The sequence below is a fragment of the Sceloporus undulatus genome, chromosome 5 (genome assembly GCF_019175285.1).
Source record: "Sceloporus undulatus isolate JIND9_A2432 ecotype Alabama chromosome 5, SceUnd_v1.1, whole genome shotgun sequence".
NCBI lineage: Eukaryota > Metazoa > Chordata > Lepidosauria > Squamata > Phrynosomatidae > Sceloporus > Sceloporus undulatus.
The window spans coordinates 84,873,959-84,900,796 of NC_056526.1; the positions used below are offsets into that span (position 1 = coordinate 84,873,959).

At 38.5% G+C, this 26,838-nt stretch overlaps 2 protein-coding genes across 3 annotated transcripts in view; both read right to left on the reverse strand.

Moving 5' to 3' along the window:
- ARMC10 (armadillo repeat containing 10) overlaps nucleotides 1-26,838 on the reverse strand; it is a 310,309-nt gene that overhangs the window by 243,153 nt on the left and 40,318 nt on the right. The gene's annotated exons all lie outside the window — the stretch shown is intronic.
- Nucleotides 1-26,838, reverse strand: part of LOC121930793 (gamma-secretase activating protein) — a 68,156-nt gene that overhangs the window by 8,148 nt on the left and 33,170 nt on the right. Inside the window, 11 exon segments of the mRNA XM_042467666.1 lie at nucleotides 3,934-4,053; nucleotides 7,167-7,258; nucleotides 10,602-10,672; nucleotides 15,600-15,695; nucleotides 17,029-17,090; nucleotides 19,726-19,757; nucleotides 23,208-23,260; nucleotides 24,271-24,399; nucleotides 25,676-25,729; nucleotides 26,096-26,178; nucleotides 26,805-26,838. Of these exon segments, the coding sequence (XP_042323600.1) occupies nucleotides 3,934-4,053; nucleotides 7,167-7,258; nucleotides 10,602-10,672; nucleotides 15,600-15,695; nucleotides 17,029-17,090; nucleotides 19,726-19,757; nucleotides 23,208-23,260; nucleotides 24,271-24,399; nucleotides 25,676-25,729; nucleotides 26,096-26,178; nucleotides 26,805-26,838 (826 nt within the window).

A 26,838-nucleotide genomic window follows, 5' to 3' on the forward strand; every position in this document is an offset into this window, starting at 1 on the left:
AAACCTCCAAAGAAGGAGACTCCACCACACTCTGAGGGAGTGTGTTCACTATCGAACAATTCTTACTGTCAGGAATTTTCTCCTAATGTTGAAGTGGAATCTCTTTTCCTGTATCTTGCATCCATTGTTCCTTGTCCTATTCTCTGGAGCAGCAGAAAACAAGCTTTCTCCATCTTCAGTTATGACACTCCTTCAAATACTTAAACATATTACCTCTTAACCTTCTATCATACCACCTCTTAACTATCTCTTCTCCAGGCTAAACATACCCAGCTCCCTAAGTCTCCCCACATAGGGCATGGTTTCCAGATCTTTCACCATTTTGGTCACCCTCCTTTGGACACGTTCTAGTGTATCAATATCCTTTCTGAATTGTGGTGCCCAGAACTGGATACAGCTGTGGTATTCAAAATTTTTACCCTTGGGATCTCCACTTTACAGCTATATGCGGATGTTGCATCCCCCCATACATTATATGAATAAAAATATTTTGTTTATTTAGTGGGTTTATTTTCATTCGCACACTCATGTATCTTCATATTTTAACATTCTAATTGGAACAGTTTTATTTAAGTAAATTCAATATTTAACTCAATACATGTGTAAATTTTCCACATTAAAAAGTATGAGAAGAAGAGGAGGAAGAGGGGATCAGATTGTCCAAGTCTTGCATGCCCCCCTTGAGCAACTCTCACCCCCTCCCCCTCAGTTTGAGAACCACTGGGATACAGTATTCCAAGTGAGGTCTAAATGAGACAGAATAGTATGATACTATTGCTTCCATGGATCTGTACTCCTACAGATGCAGACTAGAATCACATTGGCTTATTTAGCTGTGGCATCACACTGTAGACTCATGTTCAGCTTGTGGTCCACTAAGACTCCTAGATCCCTTTCCCATGTACTACTGTTATCAAGCCAGAAGTCACCCATCCTATATCTATGCATTTCAGTTTTCCTCCATAAGTGTAGCATAGTGCCTTACATTTCTCCTGGTTGAAATTCATTTTGTTAATTTTGGCCCAGCTCTCTGATCAGTTAAGGTCATTTTGAATTCTGATCCTGTCCTTTGGGGTACTGGCTACCCCTCCTAATTTGGTGTCATCTTCACATTTAATAAGCATGCCCTCTATTCCATCATCCAAGTCATTTATAAAGATGTTGAATAGCACTGCGCTCAGAAGAAAATCCTATGGCACCCCACTAGACACATCTCCAGGATAAGGAAGAGACATTGGAGAGCACCCTTTGGGTTCAGTCAGTCAACCAATTGCAAATCCACCTAACAGTAGCATTGTTTAGCCCAAATTTCAGTAGCTTATTTGCAAGAAGATCATATCATGAGGGATCTTGCTGAAGGCCTTATTGAAATCAGGATAATTAGATCCACAGCATTCCCTTCATCTATCAAGCTTGTGACTCTATTTTTAAAAAGAGGTAAGATTAGTCTGGCATGATTTGTTTTTGAGAAACCCATCTTGACTTTTAGTGATCTCAGCATTCTATTCCTAGTGCAGTCTGTCTGTTTCACGATCTGACTGGGCAGTAAGTATTTTTGGATCCTCTTTCCCCCCCCCCCTCCTTTTTGAAGATGGGGGACAACATTTATCCTTTTTCTATTTGCTGAGATTGCTCCTGTTCTCCAGGAATTCTCAAAGATCACTGCCAATAGTTCTAAGATTATTTCTGCCTATTTTCCTTTCTCTCTTAGAAATAAGAGGTAAAACAGGTGTCATAGCAAGTATCGCCAGAAAGAATCTCCTAATTCATTTCATGAAAGTTTATATGCTGTTATTTAAGTTCTCAATAGTTTACAGCAGTGCTTCTCAGGGTCTCTGACATGGAAAACCTCTTCTCCTCCCTTCCGTAATGTGCCAGGAACTGATACCATATTTGTGCACATTGGCTAAAATAGTTTCTTTCTTTCTTTCTTTCTTTCTTTCTTTCTTTCTTTCTCTAAAATTCCCCATGAACCAGTGGCTAATGGTTAGTGGACCACCACTGGGAGTAACACTTGTTTACAGCATAACACTATTAAATGAGATCTGATTATAAAATAAGACACTGATCCATTTTATCAGTTAAATTTTGTTGCAATTATGCCATTCATATACATTCTTCTCTTGTTATGCACATACATGCAACATTAACACATTAATGAATTGAACTTATGGCTAAAAAGACATCTGAAAATTACTTAAATGAACAAGAATTCTAGTAATTAATATACAGGTTCTGTTTATCTGGAATTTTTCCTTTTTGTCTTTCTTCATGAAAATTAACCAGCTGTTACTTTCCAGTCACAGAAACATGTTAAACAAAAATACTACTTTGGCATTTCTTGGTATATTTTGGCATTGCAGAAACATGCACAACTATTATACTGTATGATAATACCTGTGGATAAGTTGGGGGCAAAACATAGGACCATGTAACAAGGGATGTAAAGGGCAACGGGAAGGAAAATATCATGCCAAAGTACTTATGAAATTCTGGCAGGCATAACTGTTTTTGCTCACCCTAAAGGCTGGATGGATGAGGAAATAGTGGCTGTATGATGTGTGGGAATGGTGACCAGGCTCAGGAAGAGCTAAGAAAGCACACACATCAGAAAGGATATAAAGGCAACTTTTACCAAAAAAGGCAAGACCTTACTTTCTCCCAGGAGAAACTAAAAGAAGCACAACCCCCTCCACACTCTTGGTGCTCTTTTGAGGGGAAGTGCCAAGCTGCTACTGCCATGACCTTTCCACATCAAGTTTCATTCAGATCCTGACCAGGAATTTTAGTACAATCATGTTCTGTAGTTAGAAAACTGCTTTACACTATTTCCTACAGCATTTTAAATTTAGACATGACTGGACAGAATGTGTGGTGTTTTTTTTAATGAAACCTAGTACAACTACATATAAGAACCTAACGTTTTTCCCCCCAGCAGATTTCTCAGTTTAGAAGCCTTCATTGCCTAGATCAATTAAAAATTAGTTCAGTGGATGTTTCATAGTGGTAAGTAACTGCCTTAATCCTTAATAAGTTAAGCAAAAATGGCTGAATAAAAGTAAAAGTATAAGAAAGAAGTGCAACATAAACCTATTGCCAAATAGTGTGGTCATGTTAATCCCAAATGTGTAACACTGAGTGATGAGTGATGTTTTAGACATGATATTTCCTTTTGCCCAGATATGAATATCTGCAGTTATGCAGACATAGCAAGCAGAAGCAGAAAATTCAAAATGGTAAATGAAATAAAATGCTCTAAACACAATATGATGCAGGCACAAAGTTCATATTAACTGATTTCAAATCCAGATTTTATCACTGTTTACTGAAATATAGTATCCCCAACTTAATACAAAGTCTGCTGTGAATTAGATTGTTTGTATTAAAATAAATAAATAAATAAATAAATAAAATCCTTGCTAATTAGAGACCTGAGTTAATGCTCTCTCATGTCAGCTCAAACTGCACAATGCCAGCGAATCAGAAGCTAAGTCTGAAATCTCAATAGGCACTCTCTGTCATCAGGAATGATGTTGGCAACCGACACAGGATATGCTTGCTTACTACTTAGCAAACCTGTACCTGGTCTTTCAGGCTCAAATCCATAGGCGTGGAGTCCCTTAGATATTGATTTCCAAAGAACATTTGCCACTTAGGTCCAAAACACACTGCAGAAATAAACCGCTTTAACTGCCCTGACTCAATGCTAGGGAATTCTGGAAACTGTAGTTTTGTGAGACATTTAGCCTTCTCCATCAGAGAGCTCTGGTGCCACAATAAAATACAATTCCCAGGATTCCCTAGCACTGAGCCAGGGCAGTTAAAGCACTCTCAAATTGGTTTATTTCTGTAGTGTGTTTTGGACCTTAGATACTATCTCATTCAGAGCTTCTGCTAGATAATAAGCAGTCTAATGTGCAAAATACATCTTACCTTTCAAAAGCTTTGTAGCACACATCTCAGTTAAATGTAGCACTCCATGGTCAATGTAATGCAAGAGTGTGTGCAGAGGAAGACATCGCACTCCCAGCCCCATAAGTAAAGTGTGAAATCCTGCATTGAGAGAGGGAAGAGATGGAAATCTAATGATGTGAAATGCAATGAAATGCAGCAAAAACTCTTACTAAGGGCTAATGATAGCTGTAACTAAGCTGAATCATGAGCTTTTAGGCCAGTGAACAAATTCACAAGGAAATAGGAATCTTCATTAATGGATATTGCTAATACAATACTCAATAATTATCTTCTTGAAATAGCTTACCGTATATACTCAACAATAAGTCAAGAAATTTTTGCCCCAAAATAGCCTCCAAAATCCTGGATAGACTTATCCATGGGGCAATAGGCCCTTTGACCAAGCCTCTTCCGAGCTGGACTGTCTCCACAAGGGGCAGCCCAGTTAGAGACAGGCTTGCAAGAGCAAGCACTTGTCCTGGAGTCTCTCCCCAGCTGGGCTTCCTCCACGGAGGCAACCCCAGTTGGGGACAGGCTTGAAAGGGCAAGCACTCATCCTGGAGTCTTTCCCTAGCTGGGCTTCCTCCATGAGGGAAAGCACAGTTGGGGACTGGCTAGCAAGGGCGAGCACTCGCCCTGGAGTCTCTCCCCAGCTGAGTTTCCTCCACGGAGGCAAGTCCAGTTGGGGAGAGCCTCGGAATGGCGAGCGATTGCCCTGTAGCCCCTCCCTAGCTGGGCTTCCTCCGCAGGGAAAAGCCCAGCCAGGGACAGGCTTGCAAGGAAGGAAGGGAAGAGGTATGCCCGGGAGGACAGAGGGAGCCATGGCTGGGGCAGAGACAGGCTACCAGGGCGGGTTCAAATCCACCCTGGGTTCCCACTGGGCTGAATCGATTTATTCTCAAATAAATCGATTCAGCCCAAAAAGAAGCAGAAAAACCCAGCTTCTTTTTGATGCGGGTTACATGGGGGGAAATCATGGCCTCTCTTGCTGAATTGGTTCCAAATTGATTCCCAAGTGAGAACCATGGTGGTTGAAACCAGATCGTGATTCGACATGATCCAGTTTAAACCACAGTGGGAATGGGCCCTTAATGTCTCACAAAGCAACAGTTCCCAGAATTCCATAGCATTGAGCCATGGCAGTTACAATGATCTCAAACTAGATTATTTCTGCAGTGTGTTTTGGTCCAAGGAGCCAGAAGAACTCTGGATTGAAGTCAAGGACATTTTCAGAGACGAATATAAAAAGATGCTTTTCTGCAGCCCAAAAGAAAGAGAAACCTCAGTGATGACAGATGAAACTCTTTCAGCAGAAGAAACAAGAAGCAGGAGAAAAAAGAAAAAGGAGACAGACATAGGATCAGAACAAATGTTTAACAACTTGTGCACAGCAACAGAGAGAACTACTATAATAATGCAGAGAAACAGAAGAGGACAACAACAACAACAACAAAAAAGAACAACAGACCTCATCATCAAGATATATGAAGTCAAAGGGAAATTTACACCAAAGGTAAGCATCATATAAGAAAACATACTACATGATCAAGAAGAAATAAAAGGATAATGGAAGCAATAAACTGAAGAACAATATTCAAGAGATAAAAGGATAAAAGATTCCTTCAAAGAAAAACCATTTGAAAACGAAGCCACAGTTTTAGAAAGTGAAGTGGAATGTGCACACACTTGGGAGAAATAAATCCCCAGGAACAGATGGCAGACCAATAGTGTTGTTTCAAGCTCCAAAGAGACAATCCACTCAAATTCCAACTAAAACCTGCCAACAAATATTAGAAAATAAAATAAATAAATCCAATCTACAGATTGGATATGTTCAAGATGCATTCTAATTCCCAAGGAAAAAGGAAACCAGAGATTGCAGTTACCATTGGACTGTTGGATTAATTTTCCATGCAAGCAAAGTGATGCTCAGATGTGCACCTGGTGTTAAATATGTTAGGTATACGCCATTGATTAGCCTTTCAACAAAAGAGTACCAAACAATGAACCATTCTAGTCAATTAAGAGGTAGCAGTATGACGTTCTCTGTTATTAATGAGACAAAATACTATTCTTTCCATTAAGAGAACTTTTCTAAAAACACGTTCACAGAACATATCTTGCACAGAAGGTAATGGCATATCCATCTATCACCAAACATCACTCAAAACAAAAATAATTAGGGCCAAAAAGTATGGTTTTTTGGTCATAAAAAAGTGAGCCTAGCTCCCCCGCATGTGGTTATGCAACCACTCATCATGGTCTCACAACGTATTAGGTGATTAGCCAAGTTCTTCGGTAAGAACATTCTTAATTGGATTATAAACCAAGCCAAATCCACTGGATCTGATTATAAACCCCTTGCCGCTTTGGCAGGCAATGCAATAACATGGGATACAAGCTAGCGCTGAGACATTTCTTCAAGGTTTCTGCTTAGAACTGTATAACAACAGAGGTAACATCACAAGGACAATCATTCCTTGCATGGATGGGCCCCTCCAAATCCTCTTTTTGGACCATGTACCACACTTGTTCAGAATACAATTAGTATGTAGTCTAGTGGCTCAGAAAAAACAAAACAAAACAGGATTTCATGAGTCAAGTATTTCTTCAAAAATGTATTTGGCTCTAAAATGTCAACACTGATTGAAATGATATACCATTCACCATTAGCAAAGATTATGAGAAGTAGTCAAAGATCTACATGTTTTTCATTTGAACAAAAGATGCAGCTAAGGTTTCATTTATACCATGAGTAGTGGAACTTGTGGCTTCAAGTTGCTGTTTGACTCCAATTTCTATCAATCCTGGGATGACAGGAGTTGCAATCCATCATTATCTGGGAAGAAGTCCCCACTGCTAGCACTAAACAAACAACTAATTTACCTTTCTGAGTTACTTATCGAGCATTCTTTCTGTGGAGTCTAGCTTCTTTTATTCTTTTTATTATCACATTTATTATTATTTATTATATTTCTGCTCTTCCACCAAACGGATTAAGGCAATGTACACCTCTAATTTTTTTTCACACATAAAATTGATAGTCATAACTCTGTGAGATTAGGTGTGGACTAAAAGAGAAAAAAACTGGCTTAAGGCCACCCAGCGATCATCACAACTGAGCAGAAAACTGAGACCACATCTCCTTAATCCCAGTCCAACACTATTAACTACTACATAATACTGGCTCTCACTAAATTAATTGAGCCTACCAGGTGGCAAGGGCATACATATTCCATTTGCAGCCTGTAGAATCTGACACATGTTGCGGAACACAGCAATCTCTTCAGAATTTCCTTGTTTTCTGCATGACAAACAAGAACAGTATATTAAAAAAGAACCTCACTCTTGTTCACAAACCAACATAAGTTCCCATCATGACTTACAGTCCAGTTTCATAAATGATAGCTCCTACAGCTATATACAGGCCCCTTACATTTTGGCTTCAGTGTGGAAAGCTCAATTTGTTTAGCCAGTATTTCCCTTCCCATCTCTAACTAGGATTATCCCAGCTCAATATCATGGTTACTAAACTTCCATTAAACTAGAGTCTTCTGTTTGTTATAAATTGTGGAACTCTGCTAGGACAAATTAGGATCTCCATGTTGGAACCAATCCACATGGAGATGAGGGGTATGGAAAGAATATATGGTCTTAACACTACTTTGTGCATTCATATACCATATCTTATGAAATTGGAAATATTACATCCAAACCAGTCCTTTGACTACTTAAGAATATGCATTACAAATAAAACTTTTGGTGTCCCCAACATATATCACCCTTTTAATAGTATGCCCCAGATCTCGAAGGCTGTATCAAACTGTTAGGTGTAACACAGCAGTACTACTTTAAGTAAGGCAGGGACAGATAAGCTTTGAGCTGGGGAGAGGGAGAGCTACTCAATATAAAGATTGCGTCTCACACAATTGCGTCTCACACGATTAAGAAGTATGGAAGAATCTGGTCATGGAGGAAAAGATACAGGCCCAGTTCCATCGGGCCTGGTCTGAGCTAAGAAGCAGAATCCTCTCTCCAGTCCATCTAGTGCCATCCGGCCACAGAGGGAGAAATGCAGGCCCAGCTCCATTGGGCCTAGTGTAGATTAAGAAGCAGAGCCCTCCCTCCAGTTCATCTGCCTTGGTCTAGGCTTCAGAACGAGATCTGCTGGATCTGATCCTCTTCTCCACCACCATTTCCTTCTCCTTTTATGTCATGTCTTTTTAACTGTAAACCTGAGGGCAAGGAACTGTCAAATTAAAAATAATAACAATTGTACAAGCGGCTCTGAAAGCCTTTAGGGCTGAAGGGCGGGGTATAAATACCATAAATAAATAAATAAAAATAAAAGAATGGTCTAAAACAGGAGGAAACTAAAAGGATTTTCAGTCCCTTGGAAGATTCACAGTTTAACAACCCTATGCATTTTTCTAATGCATTTCATGAATATAGCATATATACCTGACTATTAGTTGACCTCATGTATAAGTGGAGGTCAGCGTTTGGGGCCAAAATTGTGGATTCGCATATGACCATGGATGTCAAGGGTCAGATTTAAGGAAGCAGCCCAGCTGAGAAGAGGCTACAGGAAGGATCCATCACGTTCCCTGCATCTTCCCAGCTGAGCTGCCCCCTGCGGAAGCAGTTCAGCTGGGAAGAGGCTGCATCCATTGCCTTCCCTGTGTTTTCCCACATGCGACTCCACATCTACATATCCTCAGGAGGCCTGTCCCAAATGTTATTTCTCAATGTTTTGTTAGGCTTTTCAACAGCTACAGCCTGCTCACTCTCTCATCTAGACCATGCAAACTACTGTATAAAGCAAATGCCTTGTTGCAAATGTTAGATGGCCACAAAGAGTCAACTAAGTGGAATCTGCAACAGTGTTTTGATTTTTTTTACCCAGTGCACCTATTCATTAAGGGCAAGGAAAAACTTTAAAATTTATAGGGTATGACAGCTCTGGGCACAGGGCTGACTTTTCATATCAAGCAGCTGTTATTGGCTTAGTATTAAGCTGCAGGTATTTTAAAGGCAACATTGTGCATTGGGAAATTCACTGCCCCCCCTCCCCCCAAAAAAAACCCACCATTTAAATGACTTTCCCATAAGTAGCCACAATGGAAGCCTAGCCTGCAAAAGATCTATCTAGGCAGTGGGCATTAAAAATAAAAAATTCAAAAAATAAATTGAATCAGCAAATCCTAAGTATTGACACCAGAGGGTCATGACACTTACCTTGTTGGAATTTTAAATATTTAGAGGAAGGGTGGGCAATTGTGGAAGGGTAAGCCCACCCAGGAGAACACAAAAAGCCCTACTGCCTTGCAAAACACACACACATACCACCACCACCCGCCAAAAAGGTGGGCATTTCACCATGGTTTTAGCCCTTCCAGGGCCATTTTAGTTCACTCCCTTTCAAAATAAGGCCCCATTGTGATTCTAAATTAATTAAATTAAATTAGTAAAATTTTGTAAAACTGTTACAAAACTTGAGGCTCCCAAGGGATCTACAAATGTGGTGTAAATGTCCTCCATAGGGATATTTTGGAGCTAAAGAAGTTTTTAACCCCCTGAGGAGCTGTAAAGAGCCACATGTCCTATAGGCGGCATTTTGCCCACCCCTGATTAAGAGTAAGCACTGAATAGAAGTCACTTTTATTGACTTTTGGGTCTCAAGCAAATAAGATCAAATGTCATTATCTAGTTGCCCAATTCATAGTATTACATTGTTTAAACGGCTTTCACGCTTATGCTTCTGTAAAATGAGATGATACAGAGAGAGATATAAACATTTAAATAAATAAATAACCACATTGCATTTTGAGTTGTATTTGGAAATATGACTCCTTTCAACACTAGCTAGGGAATAAGGAGACCGTAACATATTTACTATAAAATGTATATACATCATGAGATGAATTCCAGCTCCCTAGTGAATACATTTTTATTGACTATTACTAAAATCTTTGTTATAATAATGCTTTGCTATGTATTTGGCCAAACCAGTTCTGAATATTCTTTGACTGAAATCCAAGAGGGTCACCAAAAGTCAATAGGCGACCTGAAGGCATAAACATACACAGAAACACATGTATTCATGTTAGCTGTGAACCACCTCAGACACATCTGTGTGAATAAGCCCCCCCCCAAAATAAAATAATAACATAATTAAACAACAGCATAGTTGAAGACATCTGCTGTTTCCACACTGTAGTGAACATCTTGGACATGGCTGGTGGGAAATGTTTACATTTTGTTGCTTTGACAAATCCTCTCAGTTTGAAAAGTGGGCTGCCATAAGGCATTAAGGAGGAAATGATGTTCAAGAAACGTAAGCTTAGTGCTTCCTTTGGTATACAAAACTAGTTCCTCTGGTAATGGTCGTTTTGATTTTAGAAATATGAGATAAACTAACATCTATGCAAGCAACAATAGTTCCCCCCCTAAAAATTAAATTCACTATTAAATGTAACTGACTTTCAATAGCAGAGCATGAATTGTTGGGGATAGCTATATTGGCTACAATATAGGTGTGTTTTTTTTAAAAAAGCATCAAATATATTTATCACCCTTTTGTGCGCCCTTTTGTGACTCTATTTTTGTCAGCTAAACTGACAATGACTTGATAAAAAAATGCTTACAGTGAAAAGGTCCAGGAATGAAGATTATACTTCTGCCAAACATTCTCCATTATCTGACATATTAGTCCCAGCTAGAAATACAAAGAAAAAAGCATATGTGAATTCTTAGGTGGAAGGCTCTCCACTTTACTAACTCTTTCTCACAAGGAGTCACAGAAACACCAGCACAATCATAATAATCAAACAGACTGTAAAATTGTATCCTACAACTCACTTACTGGAGAATAATGCAATGGGGCATAATTCTGAGCAAACATGCTCACAAGACAGCATGGTATAGTGGTTTGAGTTGGGCTACAACTCTGGAGATCAGAGTTCGAATCACCACCCAACCATGGAAACCCACTGGGCGAACCTGAACAAGTCACACTCTCTCAGCCTCAAAGGAAGGCAAAAGGAAACCTCCTTTAAACAAATCTAGCCAAGAATATCATGATACATTTTCCTTAGGGTTTGCCATAAGTCAGAAATGACCTGAAGGCACATAACAAAACAAGCTAAAAAATGCTGTGCATAGCAGCAATTCTAGGCATATTTCCACTGAATTCAGTAGAGCTTAGTCCAAAACTACCTGCTCTCAGCTGCTTTCAGGAAGGAAGACCTGAAAGGACTGTGTGTCATAGTAAAAAGTCATAAATGAATTCCTGGAATTTTACAAAGGATGCATCCTGACTGACAGAAAGCCCCAGATTTTGTTCCTGTTCTGATTTGCTGGAAAGCTGGTATAAAAAATCTGAAGTCATGCCAGGAGTTGATAGAAAATATTTTGGGGCAAACAAAATGTATATAAATCTCCAAATTAAACCAGTCTGGATGAATCCAGCCACTGCTATGTGAAAAATCATTATGGGTAGAATTCAAATTCATAGCCATGTTAGTCTTCAAAATCAGTATGGAAAGTGATCCTGGAGCACCTTTGAAACTAACTGAAAGAGAGAAGCTGGTAGCATGAGCTTTTGAAGATTTAAATCTATGAAAATTCATGCTGTGAACTTCTTTCTCTCAAATAATCTCAAAGGTGCTACCAGATGCCATTGTGGATAGAGACTCTCGGTCACCTAATTTGATTAAATGGAAAGGTGTCAGTGGAAAAAACCATAAAAAGTGCCTTCAGTCATGGAAATGTAAGATGTATCAGTAGATGTTTTCACCAGGGAAGGTATTCAACTGTCCAGGGACAGAGAGGTGGGCTGATTATTTAATTTTATAGTTCTATTCTTAATTGAAGTATGAATATTCTCAAGTTTTTTGTGGGGTTTTCGGACTATGTGGCCATGTCCTGGAAGTGTTTATTCCTGACTTTTTGCCAGCAACTGTGGCTGAGATCCTCAGAGAATGGTGGCATGGGAGTGAGTGGGGTATATATATACTGTGTGGCCCCTGGTTGAGAGCAAGTGATTTACATGTTACTTTGTGTATTGTTCTGTTGTTGAATGGCAAGGCCTCAGGCTGTCTATTTAATTAATGATCTATTGTCTGCCAGAAAATCCCCTTGACCTTAGGAGGTTTTCATTTGCTTGGGCTGGGTCTTGATTTTGGTGTTTTTCAGGGATGGTAGCAAAACTTTGTTTACTTTAAGGATTTCTTCTTTCCTGTTGAAGTTGCCCAGGTGTTTGTGGATTTCAATCACTTCCCTGTGCATTTTGACCTGATAGTTGTTGGCTATCAGTCCTGAAAAACACCAAAATCAAGACCCAGCCCATGCAAATGAAAACCACTCAGGGTCAGGGAGATTTCCCAGCATAGCCCGAAAAGCCCATAAAAAACAATGGATTCTGGCCATGAAAGCCCTCGACTTCATAATATTCCCAAGGGTCAGAGATCCCAAAGGATGGGTCCAAAAGGCTGTTTGCACAAGCAGAAGAAAGATACTCCTTCTTGTTTCCTCTAATTTCCTGCCTTCACCTGCATCCCCCTGTACTACATTTCATACATGCACAGTCCTTAGGAACTGCTTTTCAGAGAGCCAAACAGAATAGGGTAGCAGAAAAGATGGGGTACAGATAGTGAACCTTTGTCTCTCCTGATATTGGACTTCAACTCTTATCATCCTCTGTCAATGTGCCAATTGTCAAGAATAATGTAGTTTGTAGGTGAACAAAGCCCATGATCCCCACACCTGATCTAGACAGAAAATACACACTACACACCGAAAAATCACTGACAATTCTGGATGCTTTCTTATTATCTATTATCCCATTAAAGTAAAAAACATTAATTATGCACCAAAATACATGTATCTAAAATCAAGTGCACAATCTACCCTTGAATTATCGTATGTAACATCTTGCCCCAGTAGGGATGAGTAAATCTGTCATTTTTTCTTCTGAATCTGATTTCTTTCAAACCCCTCATTCTGTCTCTCAAACATATGAACAAATTGTTGGGATATAGAGTCACAAGGAAAATGTGGATTTTAATGGTAACCAGGCATTAAAGGGTTACTGTGAGCCATACTGATTAGACATTTAAACAGGAATTGACATCAAAAAGATAGTCAACAAGTGCAGTAAAGTACTGTAGTATGCCACCAGTCTGAAAAGTCACTCAGGAGGGTGGCTGGGTTCTTTGTGAGACCAGAGGGAGAGGCAAGGCTTAGTAGGCCTCACGACACGAAGCCTTTGCTAGAGTAGTGACAAGCATTTTACTCAGAGTGGGTTGCTACTAGTGTGGATGGTGGATGGTGTCAATGTATATATTATTGTACACAGTGGAACTTCTTCTAAGAATAAAAGCCTCATCTGAGAGACGTTTACAATGTCTCTTTGATTACTGAGAAAGGGAGAGGTGTTTCTCCCGCTCAGAAGCTGCTGACTACAGTCACGAAGGTGGAAAATCTGGTGTCAAATATTGACATGTTGCCTCACACATTGCACAATATCAAAAGTGTTTTAACACAAATTAGCAAATTAATACATTTTTATATTTTAAAAAACCTGAGAAAAATGTTCATCCATCTGCGCTGGCTAAATTCAGGTATAGCTCTCCCTAGCATGTGAAGGCTTTATGAGCCCTGGTGGTGCAGTGGTTGCCTGTACTGTATACTTTAAGCTTATGAGTTCAATACCAGCCAGGGCTCAGGCTCAACTCAGGCTTGCATCCTTCTGAGATTGCTAAAATGAGTACCCAGCTTGTTGGGGGCAATTGGCTTACATGTTGTAAATCACTTAGGGAGTGCTTAAGTGCACTGATAAGTGGTATAGAAATGTACTTGCTATTGATATAAAGCTTTGTATCTGCCTGCCTTGTAGCTATTATAGAGAAGGAACATGCCCAAAAATTAAACAGAGGGGAGGGGAGTGGCAGCCTTAATTCACTGCCATAAACATAGTTGAACACACAAGCATGTAGAGCCAGACATAAGAATAAAATAATCAAAGCTCCCCTGCCTGCAGGAGTAATTCTATCAGTTTCAATTTTTCCATCTTCAGGTATTTTTATTCCCAATTTTCTTTGATTTTATGAAGACATCTAAGAAATGTGGCAAGTTCTCAATCTAAAATAAACAAAACAAAATTCTCACCCACCTGCAATGTGCATTTTATACAAAACTGTCAAGGAACGGAGGGGAACTATGGCCTTTCAGATAGTTTTGGACTCCAAATCTCCATAATCCCTCACCATTGGTGGTTCTGGCTAGGGCAGATGAGAGCTGCAGTCCAATTTCATTTGGAGAGCCATAGCTCCCTTCACCTGCTATACAGAAAACAGATCCCACCAAATGGGAGGTGCTAGTAGTGTGGGAATTCATTTTGTTAGCTTTGGCCCAGCTTTCTAATCTATTAATGTCATTCTGAAGTTTGAGCTTGTTAGGAGAGGAGTTTGAGATTAGAGATACTCCTTCTTTAGAATGCAGTTTAAGAACTGATCAGCTGCAGAAAATAGAAATTAGTAAAATTTGCCAGAGATATCTTATGCTGTAATTCCTGCTGGATCAGATCATTATAAGAGGGGAAATTCTTGAATTACATTATAGCTGTTTGAATCTGTTTGAGAAACTCCTATTGACTCAGAACTGCAAGAACCTAAAAAAAGCTCATCTGCTGCCACCTGCTGGTTGAAATCTATATCGCAAAACACACATTTTGCTGCTGCTGCTGTGTGTTCATATGTCTTTAAGACATCTATCGACTTATGGCGACCCCATGGATTTCATAAGGTTTTCTTAGGCAAGGAATCCTCAGAGGTTGTTTTGTCAGTTCCTAACTCCAAAGTATAGCATTAGCACCTAGTATTATTTGATGGTCTCCTGTCCAAGTACTAACCAGGGCCAACTCTGCATAGCTTCTAAGATCAGACAATTAGCTATATTGCAAACCACTGAATTGTTCCTTACTAGGACATGATATGCTTCAATGTTCAAATTTCTGCCTCTCTTGCATCATGCTAGGGAACCATACACTGTGGCTGCTTATGGAGAATAACCCAAATTCCTGGCTTGAGTGCTGAGCCAGGAATTATAGTTAGACCTCAAATTTAACCACGAAGCCAAAGGATAGATTTCCACTGGCACATCTTTATGGTGGGAAGACATGAGTCATTTTAAAATTAGTAAAAACTACAAAAATATCCCTATTATTTATCTCTTCTTGGCATTCTCTTACTTCTCAATTTAAATAAAAAATGCTGTTATAGGAGTACATGTATGTGAGGTGCTAGAAAAGACTTATCATCAATTCAAACTGGGGGTGCAGGGTTTTTTAGATGCAGACTCAAGGCAGAACATATAAAAAAGGAGAATAACCCCAAGACATTGAATCGGGATTGAGTGCTGAGCCAAGAATTACATTTAGACCAAGGCCACTGGGTTGTACTGGATGACTTCCTAGAAAGCCAAGCTCAAAATCATTTTGCTTTGAAAAGCAGAACCTTTTTTTAAGTTAAGCACCAGTGACAGAGATGGTATGGTCTACGTAAAGCCAAACATACACAGAACACTTGAGGGTTAAACCTTTCTTAAAGAACCACCAATATTTTTTTGTTTTAAAACAAACCTACCATTTTGGAAACATAATCAACTGCTATTTGTTCAATCTTCTTTGTGCCAATATACTGTAGGTGCCTCATGAGATGATCTTTCAACTGTGTAACCATCTGTTTAAAAAAAACCCAATAATTAATAATTATAATATTAATAACAAGTGAGGAGGAGCACTTCATTTATATAATAATATGCCTTTTTCCAAAGAATCTAATCCAGTGATTCTCAAATGGTTAGGCAAGACCCCCAGAGAGGTGTGAGAGTTGCTCAAGGGGAGTGCAAGGTTGGAGGCCTTCATCACTTCGCCTCCTCCTCTCCTAAACTTTTTTGATATGTACAATTTGTACATGCATTGAATTAAATATTGTATTTACTTAAATAAAACTGTTCAATTTAAAATATGAATATACATGAATGTGCGAATGAAAATATATCCACAAATAAACAAAATATTTTTATTTATATACTACATCAAGTGGGAGGGGTGCGATGTCCGCATGTAGATGTAAAGGGGGGTCCCAAGGATAAATGTTTGAGTATTATTGATTCAATCAATATTAAAACTATGGGTTATTATTACCAAATGCAAGCAATCCTGGGTATGTTTACTCAGAAGTAAGTCCACTGTATTCACTTGGTCTTACTCTTGGGCAAACATACATGGGATTATAGCCTTGGCCTGGTTATCAGAAACATAAATATAAGAGACAATAATTTGTTCAGCAGATTTATATACATTATGCTGTTACTATATTATTATGACTATAGCAGAAGTAGCTTTATATAGCATAACATGGAAAAATAAGAAATTGCAAATTCAGTTAAATGCAACAACAAACATATTACTCTATACAGATACTTTAATTAAAAAATTCCTGAGTTCATTTTCTTCTCAGAAGGAGCACTAGAAATCTGGCAGACATTAACTAAGACAAGAATATATGTGATACATTCAGACATAACATTTTGAGCTCAGATGATCTACAACAGCAGAACGTTCATGCTTGTGTTCCTTTTTCATATTGACAAAAAGAAAGAAAGCTTTCCCTTCCCAAATATAAACTGGGGCAAAAAGGCTTCCTGCAAGCTGACAACAATAAGTGAAGAAAGGATTTTTCAGTGGCACTATAGGAGGGAAATTAGCCATGCATTACCCACGTATCAATTCCAGAGAACTTAAAAACAGGCCATACAACCCTCCATACTATGCATCTCTCACAGATCTCCCAATGGGGAGGACCAGGGATATTTTCACAGCTGTCCTGAGACAGGTATTCAGAGTCAGGATCAAATCCGGAAAGTTAGAAAATGATTTAACTGTTGCTGACAAATTTCTTCATAGTCATTTTGCTGATGAAAGGAAGCAGAACTTCATGAAAAAGTTATATTTTCTGGTAATACAAGTTTGTGCCACCAGATACAGAAAGCAGCAGCGCCAACACATACCAGTCCTGTGAGCAACTGTTGGTGGTAATCCTCATCTTGGAAGAGAGGAACTAGCCTTTCCTCTGAAATCAAAGGAAACAAGATATTATTCAGGTTCTGGGCTACAGATCAGAATCCTTTTGAAAGCAAGGCTCAAGTCTTCTGGGATTAGAAAAGATTTCAGAAGTCTGAGTGTAGTTTGATGATTCAGATCACAGATCAGAAATTAAAAATATATTTCAAATACTATCTGCCCTGAGATTTATGATAAATTGGAATAGGAAATGAACAAGACAACCTAAGCCCTTTCAATTGTTTCCACAAAATAATATGTACATTATAATACATTATTATATCTAACACAATTACAGCGTTTAAATGTAATCAAAAAAATTTCAGCCAAGATCCTGAATTAGGATCATGTAGCTATATCTCTGCAGCTACTTCTCCTGATGGTTACGCCCAAAACCTATATTGTCAGCAGCACAATTCCTTGTCAACATAGCAATTTCTTGTGTGGTCAGAAAACAGGGGGAACAGTGGGGACACACCCAGCCATTTTCCTGTAGCTGGACTTACTGCAAAAGGCATCCACAGGGATCACTCTGGGTCCTCAGGACATCTTTGCAGATAATGTCCTTCTGACGTGTCCAGCTACAAAAAAACAACTGAATACCTCCTTGTTAAACTCTCTGTTCTCCCACAATACAGAAATGGCTGTGTTGTAGGGGTTGCACTACTTACAAGGTGAGCTTTTTAAGGAAGAGCTGGTGGTTGAACAGAATTTCAACCTCCACAAAAAAGTATACTATGATGGTGTAAGTCTGACTTACGTCATCATAAATCGCAAAACAGAATGCCAGCCTCTAGTGTTCCTACCATAACTACAAAAACAAAAACAAAAACAAAATATTATTTTGGGTTTTTTAGCCAGTTGACACATAGGCTGTTGCTTGGTTGTTCTACGCTGAATGTAGCTCATTACCCTTGTTCACATGTTGTATTTGATGGAAATGACATTCAGGGACCACCTGATGTGTCCAGAGGGAAACCATACTCCCTTCCTTTTTCTAAGATGACAATGCATATCATGTCACCCACAGTCAATATGGAAGCAAACCTGACATCCATTACTGGTCCTGATTCTCTGCAAGCAAATCTGGTTGAAACAATAAATTGTGCATGTCTGTGGAAGACAGGATTAGCAGTGGGCAGAGCAGGTTACACATGAGCAGGCATATAAAACTCTGATCATTACCACAAGCCCTTTAGAGCCAGTGGGTCCAAAAAACTCGTGGAAACAATACAAAGTGCCTTTTGTTCTGGACTTGACATTTATAAACCACAGCATGTAAAGACCCATGAAGAGGACAAGGGATTATGTATACAATAGCATCTGTTGTATCTGAAGTAAAACTTTATTTATGATTTACATTGCATACTTAAGCACAAGGATAATATAGTCCATTTTATGCCAATGGGTTTAACTGGGATTAATTTATATCTTCAAAGAGATAGAGAGAGAGAAATAAACTTCCAACTGATAATTCCAGTTAGTACTACTGTGACTACTCATACTCTGAATAGACTAAACTGCAAGTTCCATCCTGAAATGTGTTTACTATTTGATTATTCCTGTCATGGGCAAGATTCTTTTATATATATGCTAATGAAAATAACATGTCTCTCAACAACATAATTCACAGATATTAATTTCTATCATCCCAGTGTCTCCCACAAGAAAGATGGGTTAGCATTCCTCTATTTTAAGTCACATTCACTATCTCTCTATCCACAACACACTTTGTTTTTCAGTAATCCTGCATTATTCATGCTCTGCCTGAAATGTTAGTTTACAAAGCAATAGCAAAGCATTTTCAATACCAAATGTAAATGTCACTATTTGGGATTATCTAAGATATGTGGATGACACCATACTACTAGCAGAAAACATCAGAGACTTGGAACAATTACTAAGGAAAGTTAAAGAAGAAAGTACAAAGGCAGACTTGCTGCTGAACATAAACAAAAATAATGACCACAGAGGATCTACATAAATTCAGCCTAGACAATGAAGAAATTGAAATAGTTAAAGATTTCCTGTACCTTGAATCAAATATTGATCAGAATGAGGTTTGCAGTCAAAAAATCAGAAAAAGACTAGGAATGGGAAGGGCAGCTATGAAAGAACTAAAGATCCTAAAGAGTAAAGATATACAACTGAACAGTAGAGTTAGAATCACCAAAGTCATTGTATTCCCCTTCACCAAGTATGGATGTGAAAGATGGAGAGTGAAGAAAGCCAGTAAGAAGAAAATTAACTCATTAGAAATGAGGTGGTGGAAGAGTGCTGAGGAGACTGTGGACAACTAAAAAGACAAATAAATGTGTCCTTGAACAGATCAGGCCTGAACTCTTCCTGGAAGCCAAGATGTTCAAATTGAGGCTGTTGTACTTTCACCACATCAGGAGAATATGACCTAAGCAGAAAGGTAAAGGATAGTGGGGTTTTGAGATGTCTCATTCGTAGGAGTGCCATGAGTCGAGGTTGACAGAAGGTAGCTAATAACATCTAAAGGAGATCAGTGGAGGACAGGGAGTCTTGGAGATCTCATCCATGGGTTCACTATGAGTCAGGGTCCACTCAAGAGCAGTTAACAACAACAACAACAACAACAACATTCTGGGCCATTCAGCATCAGTGAATCTTTGCCGTACCTGTGTTCCATGTATTCAAGCAGGAAAACACCCTAAGAGAAAAAACAAATGTTTATGAAGCTCTTTAAAGAGATAGTTTCTTTTAAAAAAAATTATGTAGAAAGCCCATCCACTCAACAGACGCCTATGCTACTCCAATTTATTTATATAATGAAAAAGCTGCAGACACTGGAATGTGTAAAAAATAATGTAAAATGTACATCTGTGTCATTTTTATTCAACCTGTATCCATCACTGACTGGATTGCTGAAAGTTCACTGAAGCTAAACAGGAAAGGGTTTGGACCATGAATTAAGAGAGGGAAGACCACTGGTGTAACATCAGGATGTGTATCTAATACTTAAGAAACAGACTTACCGACTTATTCACAAAACATATAGAGGCCATCCACATTACAGTAATGATCCAGTTTGACACCACTTTAGCAGCCATAGCTCCATGCTATGGAATCCTGGGAATTACAGTATACTTTGTTGTGGCACAAAGCTCTTTGTCAGAGAAGGCTAAATGTCTCAAAAAACTACAATTCCCAGAACTCCATAGAATTGAGCCAGGGCAGTTAAAGTGGTATCAAACTGGAACATTTCTGCAGTGTGGATGAAGCTATTGTTGGTGGGAATTATTGCCACAATCTGTATTAATAGTTATTAATAGGTATAGAGAGGGCTTTTAGAAAAAAGGTTTCAGCAGACTCAGAGGACTATCAGTATAACTTCCAAACTCAAAGGTGGTATGTTCGAGGTCGGTACAACAACAGGAGAGTGTCATCGCTTTCAAGTCTTCCTATATTTCCCTGAATCTTCTAGTTAGCAATTGTATAGACAGAAGACAGAACTAAATACAGTTGGCCTTCATGTTTCGTAGGGTTCAGGGGGAAAAACATGAATACAAGCTCACTACTGTATATATTTTTTGTTTGTTTTTTACTCGACAAAACACTTTTCTAGGCACCCGTATGGCTTCCAGCATGACTCTATGGTCAACCTCTACCAGACACTGATTACAGAATCATGCTGGAGGATCTACAGATGCCTAGAGAACATATTATTTGAGTGGCAGGGGAAATACTGTAATCTGAAAATAATCAAATCAAATTCTTAATCCACAAATGTGGAGAGATGACTGTAGTCCCCTGATCTGATCCTGAGAGCTTGTATACTGACCCTTCTGAAACCTCATCTTGCACCCACAGATAGTCCCTTTTTAAAAATAACATGCAACTCAGAATCACACACCTCAAAAATAATGCAACTTATTGCTTGCCACGATTCCAATTAGGCTTTTCTCTAGTATCTGAGAGAATTTAGATAGATCTCAGCCTCTTACACGAGATCAAGAGATAATACGCAATTGTAAAACATGGCACAATAGAAAATTTTAGCATAGTTTGGCACAGAAAGTTGCAAATAATAATTGTTGCGTACATTAGGAAAATTGGAGTCTTTATGATTTCAAACACAGATGTATTTCTACATCTGTCCAAGAGAAACATAACATTGCTTATCCTAAGAGGGAAAGAGAACAAATAAACAAAGTACAAGTTGAATCAAGGAAAACAACAGACATTAAAATGTATGTTATCCAAAGAACAAACTACACGTCAGTGCAAACTCCATAAAAGTTCAAAAATGGATTTAACTTTGAATTCTTTCCTGCTTGTCAGCAGTGACAGCCTTAAGCTGAAAACACAGGACAAAATGCAGTCTCTCTCACACACACACATTTACTTTGACACTCTGTGGTGTGAAACAATTACTGTAGCAGAACAAGGCAAGGGACAGAGGTTTGCAAAAAGTCAGTCAATGCAGGATAAAGCATTAATGTTGTCATTAATGATTCAGCTTGTTTGCTGAATTACACAATGGTGCTCAAATTAAACAGATGCTACTTAAGACTAGTTATGAAAGTTCCCAAAATAAAGTTGTGGGCTTTCAAAAAATAAAATGTGTGATACTTACCAAACAAAATCTTAGTTAGTTGTTTATTATATCAACAGTCAGTATTTGTCCATTGAAGCACTCAATACTACTCATGCAACCTTCAGTCAGAAAGACTCAACTAGCAAGAGTGATAATGCTATTAACAAAACAATGCCCCACTTTCCTTTTGTGGGACAATTCCTTTAAAGCAGCAGTGAGTAACTGCCCAAGGTTGAGGGATTATATTGGTCCACTACAGGATCTCAGAGGCTTCCACTCTCCACTGTACAAACACCCCTGATATATCTTCTTAGCTTCAATTAAAAAAATAAAATTTTATATTCACTAAAAGTGTCTCTCATATTCCAATTCAATTTCTGATTTACTTCTTGGTCTAAGAAAGGCTTCTCCTGGACCTAAAACAATACAAAGAAGGACCAGCGATGTTAGAAAATTGCTCCCTACATCCCCTAGAATGTGTGGGAGGCATTTTAATAAAACAAATTTTTAAAACACTGGGCCTCCTGAGGGCCTGAAACATGGCCTTGAGGGTCAAATTCATCTCATGTACCTTGCTTCCCCCACCCTCTTTTAAGGAAACTTTAAATATTCTTTCAGCAATGTTCCAGTGCTATGAAACATGCTGTTTTACTTTATACATTACCAGAGCATGTTAAAACCACCATCTGATCGTAACTGGAAGCAATCTTCATATGTAAAGTGTTCAAAATACTTCCTCAGTCAGAATATCAGAATATATAGAACTAGCTAGCATGGCCGACAGAAATAAGGAGCAGAGATATATGACAACTAAAGTTCAAAAACACATCTTTGGCTAAACCCAACTGCTAGTCCCAGCCAGAGCAGGTTTATCAAATCAATAGGATTTATTTAGGGCTGGACTTACTATTCAGCAACTGAATCAATGGGGTTACTATTACTTGTAAGAGCCACTAGATTTAAGTCTAGTGTTGAAACTGAGGAAGAAGTATCATTTGCCCCAAGGAAATGAGCCACTTTTGGGGGTATGTGCCACATGTTCTCTAGTCCTCATTTTGTGACTTATAGAGCTCCTCAGCAAACAAATGCTCATCAAACAATATTGCAGTCACATTAGTAATATAAATCCAAAGCACACTGCAGAAATAATCCAGTTTGAAACTACTTTAACTGCCCTGGCTCAGTGCTAGAGAAGCCTGGGAATTGTAGTTTTTCGTGGCACTAGAGCTCTGACAGAGAAGGCTAAATGTCTCACAAAACTGCATTTCCCAGAATTCACTAGTATTGAGCCAGGGCAGTTAAAGTAGTATCAACCTGGATTATTTCTGTAGTGTTTTGGACCATCATGTACGAACTGTTTCCTGAGCCACAGATTACCAGGTGCTAGATTCAAGATTTCTCTACATACTGATTCTACAGACTAACATGGCTATATTTGAATTATACCACTAGGCATTTACAGACACTGAATTTCACAGGCCACAAAGAGACATCAAGACTGCAGAATTTCTTTTAATCAAAACCAGGAAGATGAGAATAATTTATTATTAGAAGTCAACCTACCTTTTTGCATTTCCAAATATGCTTTTCATATATGTTGTTCTCTCTTCACTTGTCTAAAAAGATAATAATTATTTGACTTGAAAGTGTTATGTGATGCAGTTAGTTTTATATTACGCATAATGAGACATATAGACAGAGGAAAAAATAGAGTGTATATAAACTCATAATGTACTATCTAGACATAAACTCCAGCTACTCCTGGGGACAGTGTTTTAGTAGACAAAAATACTGAAAATACCCCAGGGAATGCAGATCCCCCACCCAGCAGAGCCGTTGGGGAATGAGGCGCAGTTTGATGATCTCCAGGGATCACGAGACCAGTTTAAACGTAAATAGCATCTCTGAGACGCTATTGGCAAGTCAGGGACAGAGCCAAGGTGCTTTACGGAGTTGTGGTCACACACAGCAGAAGACCATGGTTTCCCATTACAGCTAATAGTCCTGACTGGGAAGGTAGCTGTCCAAAAGGCACATCCTGTGGTCTACATTAGTACTATCAGGTAAAATGACCTGACATTTCTGAACTGCAAATTAACCAGGAATTCGGAATTTCTAGATAACCTTTTGGAATGACCTGCTGACATGTCAATTCAGGCTACTACCTAACCATACTACTTTGGCCTTTTTTACACACTGGGGCATACAGATCCAGCACACCAAATAAAATGCTGTGACTATTCTCATGATGTTAAACTCTTCCTTTCAACTGGAGAGAAAGGAACAAGTGGGATACATATGTTATTGCTTTCTATAGAAACAATAGATTGAGTGGATATTTCTACAGTTTAATCCTAAAAAATAGCACTGCACATCATCACAATGCATTTTTGATGAAGATTGCTCCTGCAGTTCCCCTGAGAGGGTGCAATGCCCTGACACAGACTCTTTATAATATAATCATATATGTCACATTGCAAACAGATAATAATATAAAATGGAACTTAATTCCCGAGATTGCCCGCAATGGATTCACTTAATCAGTTATACATGTCCTAATCAATCAGAAAACATTTGATGAACAAATTTGACATACTGAAAAACACACCATTGCAGATTCATTTACCTCATCTGAAAGCAATTTATCCCACTCTCTCCTAAGCACCTTGTAGCTGAAATGCAAGTGGGGTTCAGCATACTTTACACATTCCAGGCTCATGCTTAGCTTTTCCCAAAAGCCTTTGCAATGTTGTACCTCAAATGAGTGAGAAAGAGAAGTAAATCTCCTATGTACTCATTGCTTCCTGTAACAAGGGTTAAGCAAAACAAGGTTATGACAAATGTAGATAATATGTGAGGTGTTTTAAGCTGGTCTGAATGTGAAGAGAGGGATTTTCCCCACTTAGATATTACAGTAATATTTAATTCTACCTCAAATCTGACACATAGCCATGTTCTATTGCAGAACCCCTAGAACCCCTGAAAAAGGCTTCTTTAAACTTTACCAAAATGTCAGCTGACATAACTGCAGTAATTATTCAGTATGTCTACATGACATCTTAAAAAATTAGCACAAATTGAATTTTCACATTCGAATGTATGACCTCCAACTCCACTGGAAGATTCATTCTGACTATTCAACCATTCTGTTGAATAAAACATCTACCTGGATTTTGCAATAAAAACCAATCCAAGGCCTAATCCCAGATTCCCACCTCCTTTTGCACAGCAATCACCCACACAAAATCTATGAGGCTGGATTTCTGGTTGAACAGGTATTCCTCTGTGGAAAATAACTGTAAATGGTGGAATCATTTATAAAATATAAATGCTCATGTAATATCATGCTCGACAGAGAGCATGTATACTGGTTTGATCAGTGGACTACAACTCTGTAGAGCAGGGTCTGAATCCTTGCTGTCTATGAAAATTCACTGTGTGACCTTGGGCACAGAAGAAGGCAAAGGCAAACCCACTCTGAACAAATCTTCCAAGAAAACCCTATGGTGAGTTCACCTTAGATTCACCAAATGTCAGAAACAACATGAAGGCATACAGCAAAAAATGCAGTTTCGAAATCTGAAAAGGTCTTAGAGCACATACAGTATTCAGAAAGCATATGGAACAGCTATGACCTCTAGTGGCTGCTTTACAGAATCTTATTATAGGTCTTTCCATGATTTTTTTCCTTCTTTCTTCTTCTTTTTTTGTAGGCAGGGAGAGCTGTGGTTTCATCACTTAGGGCCAAACTAGGCACTGTGGGGAAGCTCTATAAATGGGCTATCCTGGAATCTATAGTTTTGTGAGGCAACAGTACTCTTTGGCAGAGAAGACTAAATACCTTGTAAAATTACCAACTATCAGGGGCCCTTCCCACAGCTTGACTGCTGCTAGGTGGTGGGAGGATACACAATTGCATATTCAGATTTCAGCCAATGTGTGGATGGGAGGGGAAGAAGCATTTTACTGTTAAAACAACTGCATATATATCATTTCACCTTCCCACTAGCAATTATTTCTTATCCACTTACTTTTAACACAGGTAATGAGATAATGTTAGTTCCGCATATAATTCCAGGGACATCCTAAAAAATATGAGTATTGAGTGAAAAAAGTTAATACAGAATAGGGATGTTGAATTGTTTTTGCCTCCTTAGACAATGGTTTGTTTTGATATGGATAGTAGGCTAGACCAAGACAGTAAATATTCACCTTTCCTTTTATAACCAGTTTCCAAAATGCATGGCAGGCAGGACCACAGTATTTATGAAAAGTTAAACTGCTCTTCATCTTTAAGGACATTAAGATGATGCTTAATGAATGCAAAGCCACAATAATACAGAGAAATGAAAGAAAACAATATGGGTTGGTTTTCAACTTTCAAGGTAAATTTGCTTTGCATTTAAATTATATCAGAAATACCCCTTTTTCCAAGTCTGAATGCATCTTACCTCATTCCAGTACAGCAGTGGTGTATATGGTAAAAGTTTGTCCAGATTGATGGTCTCTAGGCACATTGTCCAATATAAAGAAGCTGAATGCATGAACAGAGAGATGCCTAATTACTAATAAAAGTTTTTGCCTGTTATCAAGTCAAATAGTACACAGGTTGGAATAATCCAGAAGGCAAAAGAAATGATCAGAGATAGAGTGTCACAAGCATTAGTTACAGTACTTTTCCTAGGTGGTTACCTGTCTTCAGTTTATTGCAGACGTTTTATAAGAATTTCAGGAACTTAAGGTAAATGAAAAAATAAAATAAAATAAAAAGGCTTATTTGGTCTGGAACCATGAATATTTTAAAAAGTTGTAAGCTTATATCTGGAGCTTGGTAAAGTCACTTTTTTGGACAATAATTCCCCAAATCCGGTGGCTTTACAATTGCCACTCCTGGTGGGGAGGGATGCTGTGACCTTAGAAAACAAGATATCAACTCTAACTTATTGCTCTTCATATGAAGAGAAAGTGAACAACTTTCAGTTTTCAACCACTTCATCATGTGAGTACAGCAGCGTATTGACAAAATCTTGAATTTATATACAAGAAACCAAGATGTGTGTTGACACAACCATGAATTTACATACAAGAAATCCATGTGTATTACATCCCTTAATCCCCCTACCTCCTTATTTCCAATCTGTTATAGACTTTAATACTTACCAATAATAAATTCTTGTATGGGATCAAATGTAAA